The sequence below is a fragment of the Adiantum capillus-veneris genome, chromosome 16, assembly GCF_014529385.1.
Source record: "Adiantum capillus-veneris isolate H3 chromosome 16, ASM1452938v2, whole genome shotgun sequence".
In the NCBI taxonomy this organism is placed as follows: Eukaryota; Viridiplantae; Streptophyta; class Polypodiopsida; order Polypodiales; family Pteridaceae; genus Adiantum; species Adiantum capillus-veneris.
Window position 1 is genome coordinate 122,168,674 of NC_140946.1, and position 18,461 is coordinate 122,187,134.

General features: G+C 43.8%; 1 protein-coding gene across 1 annotated transcript; it reads left to right on the top strand.

Moving 5' to 3' along the window:
* The first annotated feature begins 14,889 nt into the window (after positions 1-14,889).
* On the top strand, positions 14,890-17,333 carry LOC147439776 (pentatricopeptide repeat-containing protein At5g27110-like). Its single transcript, XM_086485546.1, has one exon. The coding sequence runs from the start codon at positions 15,031-15,033 to the stop codon at positions 17,254-17,256; it is 2,226 nt and encodes a 741-aa protein (XP_086341672.1). The 5' UTR covers positions 14,890-15,030; the 3' UTR covers positions 17,257-17,333.
* Positions 17,334-18,461: the final 1,128 nt, after the last annotated feature.

Consider the following 18,461-nt stretch of genomic DNA (forward strand, 5'->3'; position numbering starts at 1 on the left):
AATAAAGACTGTTTCCTATAGACGGCGTCCTCATAGGACCCCATACATCACTGTGTACAAGCTGCAACTTTCGTGTCCCTCTAACTGAACCATCATGCGAAAATGCAAATCTGTGCATCTTTCCAAGAACGCAACCTTCACATACATGTCTTGGTGGCATCTCCAATAAAGACAAATCATGCACCATATTATGACGTTGTAAAGTCATTAAACTGCCATAACTAACATGCCCAAATCTAGCATGCCACAACTCAGCATTCTGCATGGCCTGAGTCTTTGTTTCTACAATACATACTTGAATCTGCTTTTCATAACGATCTAGCACAAATAGTCCATTTTCTAGCGTACCTGTAGTGATAAGAGAATAACCATTCTCTCGATCTCGTACAACACATCTGTCATCCTCAAAAATGACCCGAAGACCATTTTTTGCAAGAGAGGATACAGACAACAAATTCTTCTTGATCCCTGGAACATATAAGACATCTGGCAAGCATAAATCTGAACCATCTAAAATGGTAATCAAAATCTTACCAACGCCTTTGATTGGATAAGAAGCATTATTTGCATATGTCACCTTCTTTCCTGCTGGAGCTCCATCCAATGAACAAAATGTTGAGATGTCGAGCTCTACATCTTGAGCTGGCATCCACTACGGGTCTTGGCCGCTTACGACATTTACTCACTGGCGCGTTAGGTGATCGACATGGAGGATCTCTGCCAGTGATTCTACAGTTGGACTACACTTATAGTGCCAGCCTAGTACGCATCTAGCGAGTTCACACTTAGTGACCGCATGTACATATGTGCTACTTTTCAGTTTTAGCACTTAGTCATTTTGTACTCTCTTTTCTGTGAGAAGAAGAAGAAGCTTTCCATCTCTGTGTGCTTTGTGCTTGTCTTGTGTAGCTCTCTTGCATCCTCATTCTTTACATGGTATCAAAGCCTAGTGCAGGCAAGAGAGGCTAAGAGAGCAAGAGCATCACAATCCCTTCGTTTTTCGTACAAGTTTCTGAACAGGTCTCCAAAGTGCAGTACACAGAGATTTACTGTACATGTACAGTGGTTGTATGTATGCTTGATTCTGGACACTCGTTGAGTGTAGAAAGCGTTACAGGTACCACGATAGCAGGTTCAACAGATTTGCAGGTTTTTGCAGATTGCAGCTATTTTGTCTTAGTGCTTCAAGATGTCTGACGGTTTCAGTCAGATTGTTACTGAGAAGCTTGAGAAAAATAACTACCCTGCATGGAAGTTCAGAATAACAAATTTCCTAAAAGGAAAAGGTTATTGGGACTATGTAGAAGGAGACAATGAAAAGGAACCAGAGATTCCCGAGGCAAATGCTACAGCAGAACAAAGAAAAGCCTTGAGGGACTGGCAACAAGGCCAGAGCAAAGTGATGTATTGGCTTTCTATGAGCATCACAGATGGCATGATGGGATATCTACAGGATGCTGAAACCCCCGCCATTGCATGGAAAAACTTAGGCAGAGTGTTCGAGGTGAACACCAAGGCCAGGAAGCTTCAACTAAAGTCGGAGCTAAATCAGGTTAAGAGGAACAACCTCTCCATCAATGATTATGCTTTGAAGATCAAGAGTATCATTGAGGCTCTTGGATCTATTAAAGTCTCAGTGGAAGACGATGACATTGTCCGTGCATGCTTGGATAGTCTAGGAGATGAGGATGTACATTTCAGGTCTTCCATGAATACAAGAGACGACATCCCCATGTTCCAAGATTTGATTTCTATGCTTATTCTTGAGGAGAAGAACCTTGACACATCTTCTTCTCATGGCAGAAATAATTCTGAACAGGCCTTCTATTCTAACTCCAACAGAGGTAGAGGTAGAGGTAGAGGTCAGGTCGAGGCCCAAGAGGTTGCAGGGGCCAATTTCAAGAAGTTCAATCAAATCAAAACAATACAGGTGGCAGGGGAAACCAGTCTCAAGGCAGGGGGAGTCAAAGAGGTCGTGGTGCAGGATCAAGCAGGCAGCAACATACTGCAGATAGTAGAGAATGTTGGACTTGTGGTGAAAGAGGTCACATGTCATGTGACTGTCCAAAGGGAAAAGCAAGTGGAAAGAGAGAACAGGGCAACTGTGCATCTACTAGCAGAGATGCAGATGACAGCAAAAACGAGCACATGTTTGTTATGCAGCATGTAATGAATACAATGACTGCAGAGAATTCCACCCAAGATGATGTTTGGTATGTGGATTCAAGTGCCTCTAATCACATGACGTCTCGTGGAGAGTGGTTTAGAGATATGCACAAACCAGATGTGTCAGGCTATGTGCAGACAGGAGATGACACAGCTCACCCCATTGCTCATGTAGGGGACATACCTCTAAATACGAAGAGTGGCAAATCAAAGTACTTAGCATATGTACTTCATGTCCCAAACATTACAAAGAATCTTGTTTCTGTTGGACAAATAGTTGAGCAAGGTTTGCAGGTTTGCTTCAATCCAAATGGCTGTTATGTAGAAGATTTCCAGAATGGCTGTAAGCTGATCACAGAGGGCAAATGTGTGGCCAGAATGTTTACGCTCAATGTAGACATGCCTGAGGTAAAAGCTGCATTATTTGCACGGGGCACAGGTGTTGTGGCTGATGTTGACATTTGGCACAAACGCATTGGCCATGTCAATGAGCAGAGATTGCGCAGCATGCAATCAAAACAAATTGTAAAAGGTTTGCCCAAATTCAAGGTGGATGGTATGCATAAAGTGTGTGCAGCATGCCAGTTTGGAAAATAGTCAAAGGGCTCATTTCCACATGAGCGCAATGTATGTAAAAAGCCACTTGAGGTGGTGCACACAGATTTTTGGGGTCCAACCGATACTGCAAGTATACACGGTTGCAGGTATTATGTCTCTTTCATTGATGACCATACAAGGAAAGTATGGGTCTATTTCATGCGTAACAAAAGTGAAGTGTTTGGTCACTTTCAGGACTTCAAAGTCATGATTGAGAAGGAGACAGATATGCAAATCAAGACATTGAGGTCAAATGGAGGGGGAGAGTACTTCTCCAATGATTTTTCAGATTTTCTGCGAATGCATGGTATACGCAGACAGTTTATATGCAGATATACTCCACAGCAGAATGGGGTCGCAGAAAGGAAAAACATGCACATTGCAGAGGTTGCACGTGCATTGATGAATGAGAAGAACATGCCTCATCATTTCTGGGCTGAAGCTGTAAATACAGCTGTGTACATTATGAACAGGACACCTACAGCTGCGGTGCATGATGTAACACCCGAGGAAAAGTTTACAGGTACAAAGCCTGATTTGGCACACTTGAAAGTGTTTGGCTGCATAGCTTATGTGCATGTACCAGATGAGTTGCGTAGGAAATTGGATCCTAAAGCAGAGAAATGTATTCTTGTGGGATATTCCCTTGAACAAAAGGGGTACAGGTGCTACAATCCTACTACACAAGAATTACGAGTGAGCAGAGATGTAGTCTTTGATGAGATGAGCAGCTGGTACAGTAATGCACATGGCACTATTGGGGCTGATGTGGTTGTACAGAATGTGAGGCCACAGTCACAGGTTTTGAGTGGACCACAAGAGTCCTCTTCTCGTGGCTCTGTTGAGAAGCCATGGAATGGTAGACTACGTACGCAGGTTACTCCACCAGCAGGTACAGGGAATGTATCACGAAAAGGAAAGGAAAAGGTAGATGAACCTCCCTTTATGGCTGATGCATCATCAGGTTTTTCACATGTAGACATGGATTCAGATGGTTCTGAACAAAGTCTTGATGAGGAATTTGGAATTCCGTCTGTCAGGACACCTGGTGTAAGGAAAGTACAAGAAGATGCTAGAGGGCAAAGGAGTGACCCAGGACCACGCAGATCTAATAGAGTCAGAAATCCAGTTCAGAAATTGACTTATGATGGGTATCTAGCTCATCACCAAGCCTACATGGCTAAGGTGATACAGGATGTGGAGCCCACATGTTTTGAGGATGCAGTTGGAAATGTGCATTGGGATGATGCAATGAATGAAGAGATGGCTGCATTGGAAGCAAACGACACATGGGAGTTGGTGCCATTGCCAAGTGGCAAGAAAGCTATTGGCTGTAAATGGGTGTATAAAACCAAGCATAAGGCTGATGGTAACATTGAGCGTCACAAGGCAAGGCTGGCCGAAAAGGGTTATGCACAGACGTATGGCATAGACTATGAGGAGACCTTTGCTCCAGTGGCAAAGATGACGACTGTGAGAGCTGTCATAGCAGTGGATGCATCTAGAGGATGGATTATGCATCAAATGGATGTAAAGAATGCCTTCTTGAATGGTGAGTTGCAAGAGGAAGTGTATATGGATCAGCCACCTGGTTATGTCGATCCAGGTTACCCAGATTATGTATGCAGACTTCTCAAAGCTTTGTATGGTTTGAAGCAGGGCTCTAGAGCATGGTATGACAGGATTGCCAAGTATCTTGTCAGTATTGGATTTAGGAGAGCTCATGCTGATCATTCACTCTATGTACGTGAGAGTGATGTGGGGATTGTGGTCATTACCATATATGTAGATGACCTTATTATTGTGGGTGGCAATGCTATGGAGATTGACCATGTGAAGGGTCTTCTCAAACAGGAGTTTGAAATGAAAGATTTGGGCGAGTTGCGCTACTTTCTTGGCATTGAGGTGATCAGGACTCCAGAGGGTGTATGGCTGTCACAGAGACAATATGCTTTGGACATGTTGTCAAAGTATGGTATGGCTGATTGTAAGCCAATTTCTATTCCCTTGGATGTGAATGCAAAGCTGAGTGCAGAGAAGGGTGATGTTGTTGAGGATGTCAAGATGTACAGGAAGATTGTGGGTAGTCTAATCTACTTGACTATCACGAAGCCAGACTTGAGCTACACAGTAGGTTTGGAGAGTCAGTTCATGCAGCTTCCGAGGAAGCCACATTTGGATGGAGTACGACGCACACTTTGGTATGTGCAAGGGACTCTTGACTACGCATTGTTCTATGCAGCAGATGCGCCATTAGCATTGTATGGGTATACATATGCAGATTGGGCAGGTAGCATTGTTGATAGGAGATCTACAAGTGGCTTCATGTTCTCTTTTGGGAGTGCTGCTGTTACTTGGAGCAGCAAAAAGCAGCCTACTATTGCTTTATTGAGCACAGAGGCCGAGTACAGAGGTGTAGCAGTTGCGGCGTGCGAGGTAGCTTGGCTATGCACATTACTTGAGGACTTGGGAGTGCAGGTGGACCAGCAGATTGTCATCCATTGTGACAACCTCAGCAGCATGCAGTTGGCTAGGAACCCAGTGTTCCATGCCAGGACCAAGCACATAGAGGTCCATTACCACTACGTTTGAGAGCGAGTGTTGGCGGGCGACATCGACTTGGTCTACGTCAGCACAGAGGAGCAGATAGCGGATATCTTTACCAAGGCCCTCGGAGCTGAGAAGCTTCGACGTTTCCGGACTATGCTTGGACTCTGCGACATGCAGAGCTCGAGGGGGAGTGTTGAGATGTCGAGCTCTACATCTTGAGCTGGCATCCACTACGGGTCTTGGCCGCTTACGACATTTACTCACTGGCGCGTTAGGAGACCGACATGGAGGATCTCTGCCAGTGATTCTACAGCTGGACTACACTTATAGTGCCAGCCTAGTACGCTTCTAGCGAGTTCACACTTAGTGACCGCATGTACATATGTGCTACTTTTCAGTTTTAGCACTTAGTCATTTTGTACTCTCTTTTCTGTGAGAAGAAGAAGAAGCTTTCTATCTTTGTGTGCTTTGTGCTTGTCTTGTGTAGCTCTCTTGCATCCTCATTCTTTACACAAAACATATCCTTCCTTGAAGTAATATGCATGGATGCACCACTATCAAAGTACCAAATCATTTGTGTCTCGTTAACACTGTAAGTAGAAAAATCTGAACATACTACGAAAGCATAAGAATCCTGCACAAAGTTTGCAGACTCTTCTTTAGCTGTAGAAGAATCACCAGAAGCTGAAACAACCAAACTTGACTCTTTCTTCTTTTCTATAGCAATTCACTTTTTACACTCACTAATGTAGTGACTAGGTTTCTTGCAGTAGTGACATTTACCTTTCTTCTTGGACTTGTCGGAATCACCTTTAGACTTCTCTGAAGACTATCCTGCACCAGACTTGGAGTGATGAGCACTCTCTTTACCCTTGTTTTTGTTCTGTACAACAAGAGCATGATCCATACCATCCACCTGTAAAGACTTGTTCTTACGTGATTGATCCTCCTGCAATAGCAAAGCCACTAACTCTTCAAAATGAAGAGGCTCAGGATTAGCAGAGTCAAAGAAGTCTGAAAAGTCAAATAAGATGGTGGTTGTGAATTGAGTGTTTTAGAAACCAAGTCCTTCTCTGGAATCACTTCATCAATGCTAAGCAATTGCTCTTTAAGATCCCTGATTTTTGTAAGGTGCTCGACGATATCGTCACCTTCGTCCATCTGTATTTTGTAAAGTTGTTTCTTCAAAAACTCTATTCTGGAAGCGTTTCTTCCTCCAAACATAGCTTGCAGAGTCTTCCAAGCGTCCTCAGAAGTTCTGCAAGATCTGATATGTTGTGTGATTTTCCTCTTTATGGTTAAGGCAATCACAGCCATAGCTTGTGCATCTTTAGTATCCCATTTCTTTTGCTCTGGAGTGACTTGTGAGGGTCCTGCACCAACAGTTGCACCACGACCAGGCGTGGCAGGTGCAATGCTACTTGGGCGAACTTCATCTCCAGATACATAATCCCACAATCCTTTACCAACCAAAACATTTTCGGCCATAAAAGACCAAAGAGAATAGTTGGTACCATCCAATTTGTCTTCGGATGTAAACGCACCAAAAATCTCTTTCTCCGTAGATTGAGCCATACTGTGGATGCACACAAGAGAGCAAGGAACCTCCAAGAGATTCACAAATCTCCTCTCCAATGCAAGCAAAACTCTACACAAAATCTCAGCACAAAGCTAAGACAAGCTGCTTCCCAAAAGAACTGTTTACTTGAAGAAAATATGTCAAAACACACACCCTCTTGATCTAAACGCCTCCGAAAAGTAATTTCTGCTACGCTGCTCAGAACAAAATTCTGAAGGCTCGAACGGCTTCAAAAGGGGGGTAAAACCCTAGGTCGTCTGTTGAGAATACTCCCGGAACGTCGAGGATGCTCCCACGAGGAAATTTTCCGAGAACTGCCTGAAAACTGCGATTACGCGTGCGAACGCGAAAACGCAAGTAGAGGCTCTGGAAATCACCTTGCTCTGATACCAATTATTGAAGATGATGAAACAGGAAACAGAAGGAAGATAGCAACTCAGAGTAGGAAGAAGATGGAGAAGGAGAAGACATAGAGCTTGCGTACGAGATCTCCATAGTCTATCTCTCTGTATTAGAATAATAGAGTATATTCAAACTCAGAGCTACAAAGCTTATATGAGACCCTAAGAGATAAGGTGTCCTTTCACACCAGATGTCCAGGGGGAAAAACCCAGTGGGAGAAAAGTTCCCTTGGTGAAGCGCGTATACACACTAACACTACTACATGTCTACAAGGCCGAAGAGAAGTTTAGCCTTGTCCCTAAATTTTCAAAGAGACCCTTCCAGAAATTACTGGTCATTCTAGGATCTCTATCCGACACTATGGACATTGGCAAGCCATGGTACTTGAAAATTTGTGAAATGAAGAGGGTTGCCATTTGATGGGCTTTGATAGTTTTTTTGACAGGTATAAAATGAGCTTGTTTACTGAACCTGTCTACTATCGTCCATATTCCCATGGATAGACTTAGGCAATCCAAAGATAAAATCCATGGATATTCTCTCCCATGGTGAATTAGGGATTGGCAAGGGTTGAAGCAATCCAAGTTGCTTCCCTCTATCAGATTTTGTCTTTTGGCATACCACACATTTAGAAACATACTCTTGTATGTTCACTTTCATGGTAAGCCAATAGAAACATGTTTCAATTCCCTTTAAGGTAGACTGAATCCCCCTATGCCCCGCATAAGGTGGAGCATGAGATTCATACATTACTTTCTCACGTAGTGAGTTAGTAACACATAGTCTATTGCCATAGAGAAGATAACCATCTTGTAAAGTAAATGGTTCTTCATTCTTCCCTAATGCAAGGGCTGAAATCACATCTCTAAAATCAGGATCAATAGCATACTCATCTATCATTGAAGATAGATCATTGTGAGTTGCTATGGAAACCGCATTCACTCTCAGCCGTCTTGAGAGTGCATCCGCTACTTGATTATGCTTGCCAGCAATGTGAGCAATATGAAAATGAAATTGCGAAAGGAAATTTGCCCACCTCATTTGTTTGTCGGAGAGCTTGGTCTGCGTCATGAAGTACTTAAGACTTTGGTGATCCGTTCGCAGAATGAAAGGAGTCCCCACTAAATAGTGCTTCCATGAGTCTAAGGCATGTAGAACTGCAAGGAGTTCCTTTTCATATATGCCTAGAGCTTGCTCAACAGGGTCGAGCCTTCGACTCTCATAGCCTATGGCGTGCCCTTCTTGGAGCAAAACAGCTCCAAGGCAATCACCACAAGCACCACATTGGACTTCAAATGGTTTTGAGAGATCCGGTAGTGTAAGCACAGGTTGAGAGATAAGCTTTTCTTTAAGCTTTTCGAAAGCATTGTTCTCCTTAGCAGACCATGTATACCTAACGCTTTTCTTTGTTAGGTCATGTAATGGTCCCGCAATTTGTGAGAACTTTTCTATGAAGCGTCTATAGTATGCACACATACCTATAAAGCTTCTTAGTTCATGAAGATTCCTTGGTTTAGGCCATCCTTTTATTACCTCTAACTTTGATGGATCCATTTGGATGCCATCTTGAGAGATAATGTGACCTAAATACTGAATCTCTTGCAAGAAAAATTCATTTTTCTTTCGATTAACATAAAGTTTATTCTCTCTTAAAACTTGAAATATCACCTGGAGGTGTTTCTTGTGTTCGTCTAATGAATTAGAGTAGATGATAATATCATCAAAGAACACTCCAGTGAAGGTTCGATGAGGCCTGAACAGCTTCTCCATCAAGCGCTATAAGGAGGTTTGTTAGGCGGTGAACTTCCTAGAAGAAGTTCAATTGCATGGTCATCATTACCTCGTTTAGGAGGTAGCTCACAAGGGACGTCGTCAATAAAAACATCTTGAAACCCCTTGAGAAAATTGGATAACTCTAATTCCTTTTGGTTGCTTTTATTTTCTTTTGCTAAAGCATTAGGTTCATTTTGAGAATCTTTAACAAAAATCATGTACACGAAAATAGAGCTCTTTATTGACTTGTTGAAAGCTACTGTCTGTACAATGGGGATAGTGTTACCCATTTCCTTAGCATCTATATACATGTCTTTTTCCCTGAACCTAAAGGAAATTCTCCTTTCAGGAAATTTAACATTGGCAGCCAGGCGGTCAAACCATGGTGCCCCTAGGATTACATCCTCATGCTTGAGAGGAGAGATAAAGAAGTCCTCTTTGTCCACATAGCCTTGGACATGAAGCCTCAATTTCCCGATTAAGGGAGTGAATGAAGCTTCTTGCCCCTTGAAGGCACTGTCTACGGGTAGGACATCTTTCATCTCGTAAGCTTGTATTCCTAGCTTGGTGGCCAACTCTATTGATATAAAATTGTGAGTAGAACCAGGGTCAAAGAGAATAAAAGCATCATGTTCTCTTACCTTTCCCCAAGCATGGCATAGAGGAGATCCTTTGTGATGAGTTTGGTGAGTCTCCTCCTCTTGGATTTCAACCAAGGAAGCTCTAGGAGGATCTTGGCGGTTGTTCTTTTGGGGACAAGCGCGGTATGCATGCCCTTGTTCGCCGCACTTGAAACACCGGTTATCCTTGCGATAACGCTGAAGCTCTTCAGGAGAGAGTTTGTTCTTACCTTTGTAAACTCCCTTCTCTTTAGCTTTGTTGGAGTTGCCCTTAGGAGACTTTTGGACATTGTCCTTTCCCTTAGGCTCATTGGAACCCTTGTTTTCCGTGGGCTTATTATTTCTTTTAGCCCCCTTTTGGAAATTGATTCGAGAGGCCACCATAGTATGGAGTATTACCGCCGATATGGTATGTGGCCTTTGGGAGTTGACATAGTCCCCCATTTCTTCGGTTAAGCCTGCACAAAATTTTTGCTTTTGCTCTCCAAAATCCAACTTTTTGAAGACAGTGGCTTTGAGTTGTAGGTCCCAAAACTTGTCTACATATTTGTGGATGGATTCATAGGGAGAGAGCTTTAAGCTTCGCCATTTGGTGAGTACTTTGTCTTTGGCATCGGTGGCCAAAAACTGCTTCATAATGGAAGCTCTTAAAGCTTTCCATGTTCGTGGAACTTCACCGTTGGCTCATAGGCTAGACCACCATTGTCTGGCGGACTTTTGAAAGTGCATAGCTACATGGCATAGCTTAGAGGACTCCGTGAAGCCCTCATCTCCAAACGCCGCATCGAATTGTTGGATAAAGGCCAAGACTTTGTCCGTAGCACCAAAGGTACCATCATAGGTAAGGAAAGAGATGCTCTTCCCTCCCTCTTTGAATGTCTTTAGCTTGGATGACCTCTTCCATGCGGCATAGGATTTTCTATGGCCTCTTCTTTTTTATGGTTCAAAGGTTGCACCATCACTTTCTTCAGAAGGTGAAGAATTTGAAGAAGGTGGAGAAGAGGGTGACCTCTTTCTCGCCTTTTTCTTGTCTTGATCTTCGTTGTCTTCACCATCACTTTCATAAGAGGAAGAGGATGAAGAAGATGTGCTTCGAAGTGTGGAAGCTCAGTGAAGGAGGATTGCATCCTAGAAAGATCAATGGACGATGAAGCTTACATACCGGAACCCTTTCCAAAGGAGTTATTTGAGCCATTTGGATGGACTCAAATATTGGCAACCTTGGATGTGTGTGTGAATGAGGTGACTCCGACTAAATTTTGTGATGAGGAAGGGTATGATATAACTCCCGTATTTACGATAAAGGTGTTGAAGGAAGCTAACGAGATTTGTGAGTGTGAAGGAAAACAAGGTGAAACAGATAGCTATGTCATGGAGCATGATGCCAAAGTGCACATGAAGAAAGCAGAGAAACCACAGAAGAGGGTGTCCTCTTTCTCGCCTTTTTCTTCTCTTGCTTTTTATCATCCCTCTTTGAATTATGGTGTGGAGAGTGTGATGGTCTTCTTCGCTTTGGTGGTGATGGAGAGCGTTTAGCCCGCCGTCTTCGTGGAGCCATCTCTGCCGAGGTGGCGGGAGACTCACTTCTTTCTCGTTCCTTCAGTGGAGGCTCTTGAGTTCTCCTTTGGGAAGGAGATGCATCATCAAGAAGTAAATTCTTGAGCCCTTCGTAGGGATTCTCTTCTTCTTCCCGAATCGGAGAGAGACCTCTTTTGGGAGTCTCACAAGGAGGCTTCCTAGGTGTTCTCTCCTCATGGTGATGAGCTTGGAGAATCCCATGAGCACGAGCTGCCGTTGCACTTCACTTTGGAGAGATGGATTGTCCATGGCTTGTTGAAGCCTAGAAACAAGATAGTTAACAAGTATCGGAGCATCCTTAGTAGCTTGCTCATTAGCAAAATCAAAGTTATCAACATTAATTTCACTCTCTTTACTATTGTCAGCCATTCTAACAACTTTTAGGTGTAAACTTTTTAGGTGTACTTTGGCACTTCAAGCCCTAGTTGCTACTCCTCTTTACCCCTTTAGAAAAAGCACTCAAGCTACTGTAGCCGTGGCTCGAATACCATTAATTGCAAGGAATAGAAGAGAGGGTCTTTCAACACCAAAACAGCACCGGCTCCTGTCAAGATTCTAATAGCTCAATAGTGGTTAAGCCATAGGCAAGCCCCGTAGGACTCCACTATTAACACCATAGCTCTCGACGGTGATGTCCCATTAACTGCACGAAGGCAGGCGCACTGCAAGGTTGAAAAATCCCTATTCTACTTACTCACAGGCAATTAATAATACCAACCATTTATAGCTAGCTTGAGGACCTCCGTTCTTGAGCAAGAAAAGAGAAACCTTGTGCTCTGATACCAATGTAACATTTAATGGTCTAAAAACTTATGTGTAGCGGAAATTAGCATGAACATAGTGGGCATTTCATTAGAATAGATTCCTAATGAGAATTACAAGAGTGCTTGGGTGGAGAGAGCAACAAAAAGCATAACACCTAGTTAGATAGCATCAACAATACTTTCAAAAGAGAGAGAAATTAAGCTATTGACAACAGTTGAGGACCAGATTTGAATGGAGCCGGTCCCCCCTCCAAAAGGCTTTGTATTATGGTTTCTCCCATCAAGAGAGACATTGTACAATACAATTCTTTGTGTTCCTTCAAGACTAGTTAGTGCAATGAAGATGAAAGCTTCATGCACTAAGCAAAACACTTAGCAAACACAACATTAATTATCCCCGTTCTCAGACCCAAGACCTCACACACCTTCGAAGATGGTGAGAGCTAGCAGGGTATGAGAGTAGATTGAGAGGAAGAAGGAGTATCTTACGAGAAAGATGTACATCTCCTCACATAATCACTCATATTAGCATAGCTTAGCTTAGTAATTAGCTTGGTAGAGGAGATGAGCATGCATTGAAGCTTGGCTCTTGGTTGGATTTGCATCCACATGCCAAGAGTGTGTTGATGTGAGCTTCTATCTCACAAGCTTGGAGTAGGTATGAGCTCTCCATTAAAGCTTGGGAAGAGATAGTCTTCTCTTTCTTCACACATGATATTGTGTGAGTGTGTGTGTGATAATGCCTTGCAAAAATCAGCCCGTTCTCTCTCTTGGGCGAGCCCTCTTGCTATTTGCTCTTGCTATCTCCCCATTGGCCCTCCCCAAGTCAAGCCAATGATTATTAAGCAGCATAAGTGATAGCCTATTGACATGTGTCCCCCTTTCCCCTTTTGTGAGAGCTTTAGGTAATTTAATAATTAAACTAAACTCTCATTGGACCCCTTTGCCTCCTGGCCAATAGGAATCAGGCAAGCCATTGGGCTGCTGAATGCTCATTGGACCCCTTGGGAGACTGTCCAATAGTCTTCTAAAGGACTTAATTCTCATTGGTTCTTTTATTAAGTGTTTTTAAATTAATTAAACTAGATTTACTCTAGCCTAAATCTCATTGGTCCACCTCCAAGGCCATCCAATAGGAATTGGGCACACCTTGTGGGCATCTGGGCTAGGGAGCTGACATGTGTCCCTAATTCCCTTTGTGTAAAGGGAGCCTGTGTGTGTGTGTGTGTGTGTGTGTGTGTGTGTGTGACTTTCTCTCTCATCCCCTACTCCCAAGGCTCGCCCCCTTCTATGTAGGGATTTGAAAAGACTTTTTGGTCACACACAAAGCATCCAATTTCCCTATGGTTGACCTTTGGACACAACCTTTGAATTTTGGAACCTTAGCATTTTGGAAGTCTTAATGGGCTGAACCTTAGGGTCTTTTTAGCCCATTGTTGCACATGGCCCTTTTGCAGATGGCCCCCCCTTTGGATCCCTATTTTCCCTCCTTTGGATCCCTACTATGGCCGGTCTGCTAGCTTAACCAATATTCTAGCTTTTTCTCCCCTGGCACTTCCCCACATTAAATGATCAGTTTAATATGAGAAAATCATTTAGGAGAATTAGATATTGATTATTATGACAAATGTGGTGGTGGAGCCTCCTCACTATCTCACACGGGCATGGGCTCGATGGGATCAATGCATTGCCCACGCCTATTTCTCGGAGCATATGCGATCTAAGCCGTCTGATGCAGTTTTTGTAAACTCGAGAAAATAGGTAAATTCGGGTGGAGCAAAACTTGTAAATTCGGGCGCCCCCCTCCCTCCCTCACTCTCCTCCTCCGGAGTCGAACCTAGAACATCACCTTTGCAAGCCTATCACCTTAACCACCTCACCTACGCGTGCTTGTTGGAAGCATAGGGAGAATGGCTTCTCTTATGATGAACTCGCCACTGTGTCAATTCGGATCAATTTAGAAATTCAAACAAATTGGTAAATTCGGGCATGCCGTAACATCCGGCCCACGATGCACCCGCTCTGGGAAACGAGCGTGGACCATTGATCCCATCCAACCCATGCCCGTGTGAGATAGTGCTGAGGGTGGTGGAGGCCTATGTCATTTCTTAACTTGAAAGGCCCTCTAACAAGGTCTATGTGAAGGCGCTCGTAGCCCAAATTCGCCTTCATCACCGAGCTTAAGCGCACGATACTACTCCACTCGAACATGGCGTTCATCAGTCCACTCACTCCTTTGCAGCCGACGTCCACTAAGCTCTTTGTGCCCTCTTGCCCCCCCTTCCCCCCCCCCCCCCCCCCCCCCCCCTTGTCGTGCCCCTCCTACCTTGCATCGAGCCTTGATGCCATCAGGTTGAATGGTAGCACCGTTGAGGGAGAACGGAAATCCTGCTGTTTGTGAAGGAGAACAGAGTACGACGCTGCTTCTAGTGACGTTGAGGAGAATGGCAGCCGGTGCATTGACCCCTGCAGGGAAAGAGGGTTTATCGATGGTCGTTTGCAGAGGGATGTCATCTTCCTTCACCGCTGACAAATGTTTAGACATGGGGCACACGTATGCAGACTTTTGTTGCTGTATTCCGTTTCATGCTCTCAGGCGTCAACCTTGGATCTATACATGGCTTAGCACTTTGCATGCCATCATGAGTTGCTACAGTAATGTTAGAGCTCCCGTATGCCATCAGAGGCATGCATTGAATTGCATGCTGGTGGAGGTTGTTTGAATTCTTGTAGGCCCATCATGTCAGTAGGAAGTCACATCAACAATTTGGATCATGTCACTTGCATTTGAAGCTGCTTGGGTGAGTGTCACCCTTCGAAATCAATTTTTCATACATCCAAGAGTTCGGTCCTGGATGTCGATGATTCTACTTATCTTTGAACGGTCATATCAATGGGAGCAAGGCATTACATAGCGTGATATTTGCAGGTATATGTGACTTTTTCTTTTTGAGATACAGCTTTACATTATGCACCTTCAGAACTGAATGTGCAACAGACCATGTTATCCAACCTTGACGACACATTTAACCATTCTTTGGAGCTGCCTCCATTTGAAAAGCTTCCGCACACACTACAAGATTGCCTTAAGAAAAAGAATTTAACCAATGCCTGGACATTTTATATGCTTATACTTGCAAATGGACTTGAATTCAGCAACATTCTTCGGGACTACATTGTTTTTATGTTTGCTCGATGTGGAAGCCTTTTAACTGCTAAGAAAATCTGCCACAGACTAACTTGTAACAATGGTGCAGTACTTGTGCATTCAATACATATGCTTGTGAAATGTGGAGAGTTCCAGAAAGCCATCAACGTGTTTGAGACTTTTGACACGTACTTTATGTGCGCAGATGAGTATTTATACCAGACATTGCTCAAAGCGTGTGGTATCGTTGAATGTGCTCATAATGGGAAGAACATACACTGTGACATTGTCAAGAAGGGGTTTGACTTGGATTCATTTGTTGGCACCAATCTCATAGATATGTATGCAAAGAATGGCATGCTGGAAGAAGCACAGATAGTGTTTGAGAAGTTGCTGGTTAAGGATGTGGTGTCCTGGTCTTCATTAATTTGTGGATATGCTGAGAATGGGTGTGGTGAGAGGGCAATTCAAAGCTTCTCCCAAATGAACAATGAAGGTGTCATCCCAAACGCTGTGACGTTCATGTGCGGTTTGAAAGCCTGTGGACACATAGGAAACCTTGACAAAGGCAGAGATATTTACGCGGATCTTGCGAAACAAGGATATGAGAAAGATCTTTGTGTTGTGAGTGCACTTGTGAGCATGTATATTTATTGTGGCTGCATCAAGGAGGCTCAAGCAGTGTTTGATGGGCTGCCTCTCAAAGATGTTGTATTGTGGACTACTTTGGTTGGGGGCTATGCTGAAAGAGGTCATGACAGAGAAGCACTCATGTATCTAGAAAAAATGCAAGCAGAGAGTTCTATTCCAAATGCTGTTACGTCTGTGTGCGGTTTGAAGGCATGTGGCAATTTAGGATCGTTCTCAGAGGGACGAGCGATACACAACAATGTAATGAAACATGGGTTTGATGATGACGAGTTTGTAATTACAGCGTTAATGGACATGTACATAAATTGTCGCCTATTGCACGAAGCTCAAAATGTCTTTGATAAGTTGGCAGTCAAAAGCCGGGCTGCCTGGAATGTGCTCATTGGTGGGTTAGTAGATCACAATTGTGGACAGGAAGCTTTGGAAAGATTCAAGAAAATGCAATCGCAAGGTCCGTCTCCGGATCGTATTGCTTTTGTTTGCGCTCTAAAAGCGTGTAATATCTTAGGGCTTGTGAACAAGGGACAATCGCTGCATATGGAAATTGTCAAAGCTGGTTTGGAGAAGAACATAATCGTGGGAGTCTCAGTACTAGACTTGTATAGCAAATGTGGGTCAGTGGAGGAAGCTGAAGTTGTGTTTGGTACTCTTTCTATTCGGAGTGTGGTCTCATGGAATGCGTTAATCATGGGGTATGCACAGCATGGCTATGGTGAAAAAGCCCTTTCATCTGTAAGCAGGATGGATGAAGAGGGTGTGCCTATCGATGCAACCACAGCTGTATGTGGCTTAAAAGCTTGTCTTGCGCTAGGAGAATTAAACAGGGGCATGTGGATACATATGCAAGCGGAGAAACAGGCACTTATTATGGAAAATCCTGTCATGGGCAGTGCCTTGATTGACATGTATGTCAAGTGCAACTCTTTGCTAGAGGCACGAAATGTGTTTGACGGCTTGGTAAGTAAGGATGTGATTTCTTGGGGTACATTACTTTCAGGGTATGCTTGCCAGGGAGACTATGAGCTTGTTTCTGGTTTGTTTGATGAAATGCAAGAGAGTGGTTTACTTCCAGATGGAGTTCCTCTTCTTAGTGTTCTCACTGTTTGTTGCCATGCTGGTTTAACACAGACCGGCCTCATGGCCTTGAATACTCTAAACAAGGAGTATGCCATTCCTCCTACTCTTGAGCATTACAATTGCATGATTGATGTCCTTGGCCGTGCAGGTCAACTTGATGAGACGGTTGCTATGCTGAATGAAATGCCTTTTCAGCCTGATCTTGTTTCTTGGAAGAGCTTGCTGAGTTCTTGTCGAAAATGCGGGGACATAGCAATTGCTAAGCATGCTTTTGAGCATGCTTCTGTTTTAACTGAAAACAAATTGGATTTGTCCATTTTGATGCAGGGAATTAATGTGGAGAACTACTAACAGCACCGCATGGAAAAGTTTGAGGATTTGGCATTGAGCTATCTATGATTGAGATTGAGGAAGCCATTGGTGACTGACTCTGATGTCTGTTATGTTATAGATTCAAGTTATCTATTTTCTGTCATTGAAGTCAGATATCCGTTAAGTATCGAGCTGATGTCAGTCTTGCACCACCTGGCACATGGTGCTGGCTGTTATAGCTTAAATCTGGAGTGGGCTTTTTTTTAATTGGGCATGAAAAAGATTACTGAGTTGGAACTGTCCGCATCAACTCTAGCAAGAGGGTACTCTATCCAGGAAACTCTCTCACACTTAAAAAAATAGATAAACGGCTAAATCACAAAATGGGAGGGGTGAAGAGCCATGCAATTGGCACTGCATACCCTTGTCCATTGTCTAGAAAGGCGCTGGATGCCACAACCGTATGAAAACCTGGCGCTGTCTCTATGCCCTGTTGGAGCATGTATCTTGTTATACCTTTGGTTTAGTGTTTGTATCACTGCTGCCACAGCAGTGCATCACCAGGCCTTTTACGAGATGCAAGAGCAGTATGCTAGCGACCCGAATTTTGGTGCGAATATTATTCGACAGGGTACCAAGTGGGGAGAAGGTTTCTCGATACTCTCTTAAGAGCCGAGGCGCACAGAAGGCTCCCAGATATGGAAAATCCGACTTTCTCTGCTGGATCCTAGAAGTCCATTAGCAGCGATAGCCCCTTCATTTTCGAGAAGATTAAGCTATAACTCTGCAAGCGACGGGCGTACTTCTCTCCAGCTCTGCCCAATGAGCGTGCTCCCTCTTTGCCGAAATTTTCTCACGCTTTGCAAACGAATCTGTCTTTCTCTGCACTACTCTGCAGGTGCGACCAGAGGTCGCAGTTTCTTCCCTGATCCCTGCTTGCATCAGGCGTGACTCGGCCCTAAGGAAGGTTATTTGATGCGGAAGACCATGTCACGTGCTATACGAGGTTCAAGGCAAAACGTGTGGATGGCGTGTCAATCCCCCTCTTGTTGGGCAGAGGGGAATAGAGGTGACACTCAAAAGGCTGTTTAGAGTTACTTCTATTGGCCTCAGCTTTTGTTTGGTATATCAGAAGTGAAATATGATTGGCACAAAGCGACTGGACTTCTAGTACCTTTACCTATTCTAGATCCACCTGAAATCAGCACTGTCGTTGTGGGAGGCTCATGTCTGCCCTCAAAAAC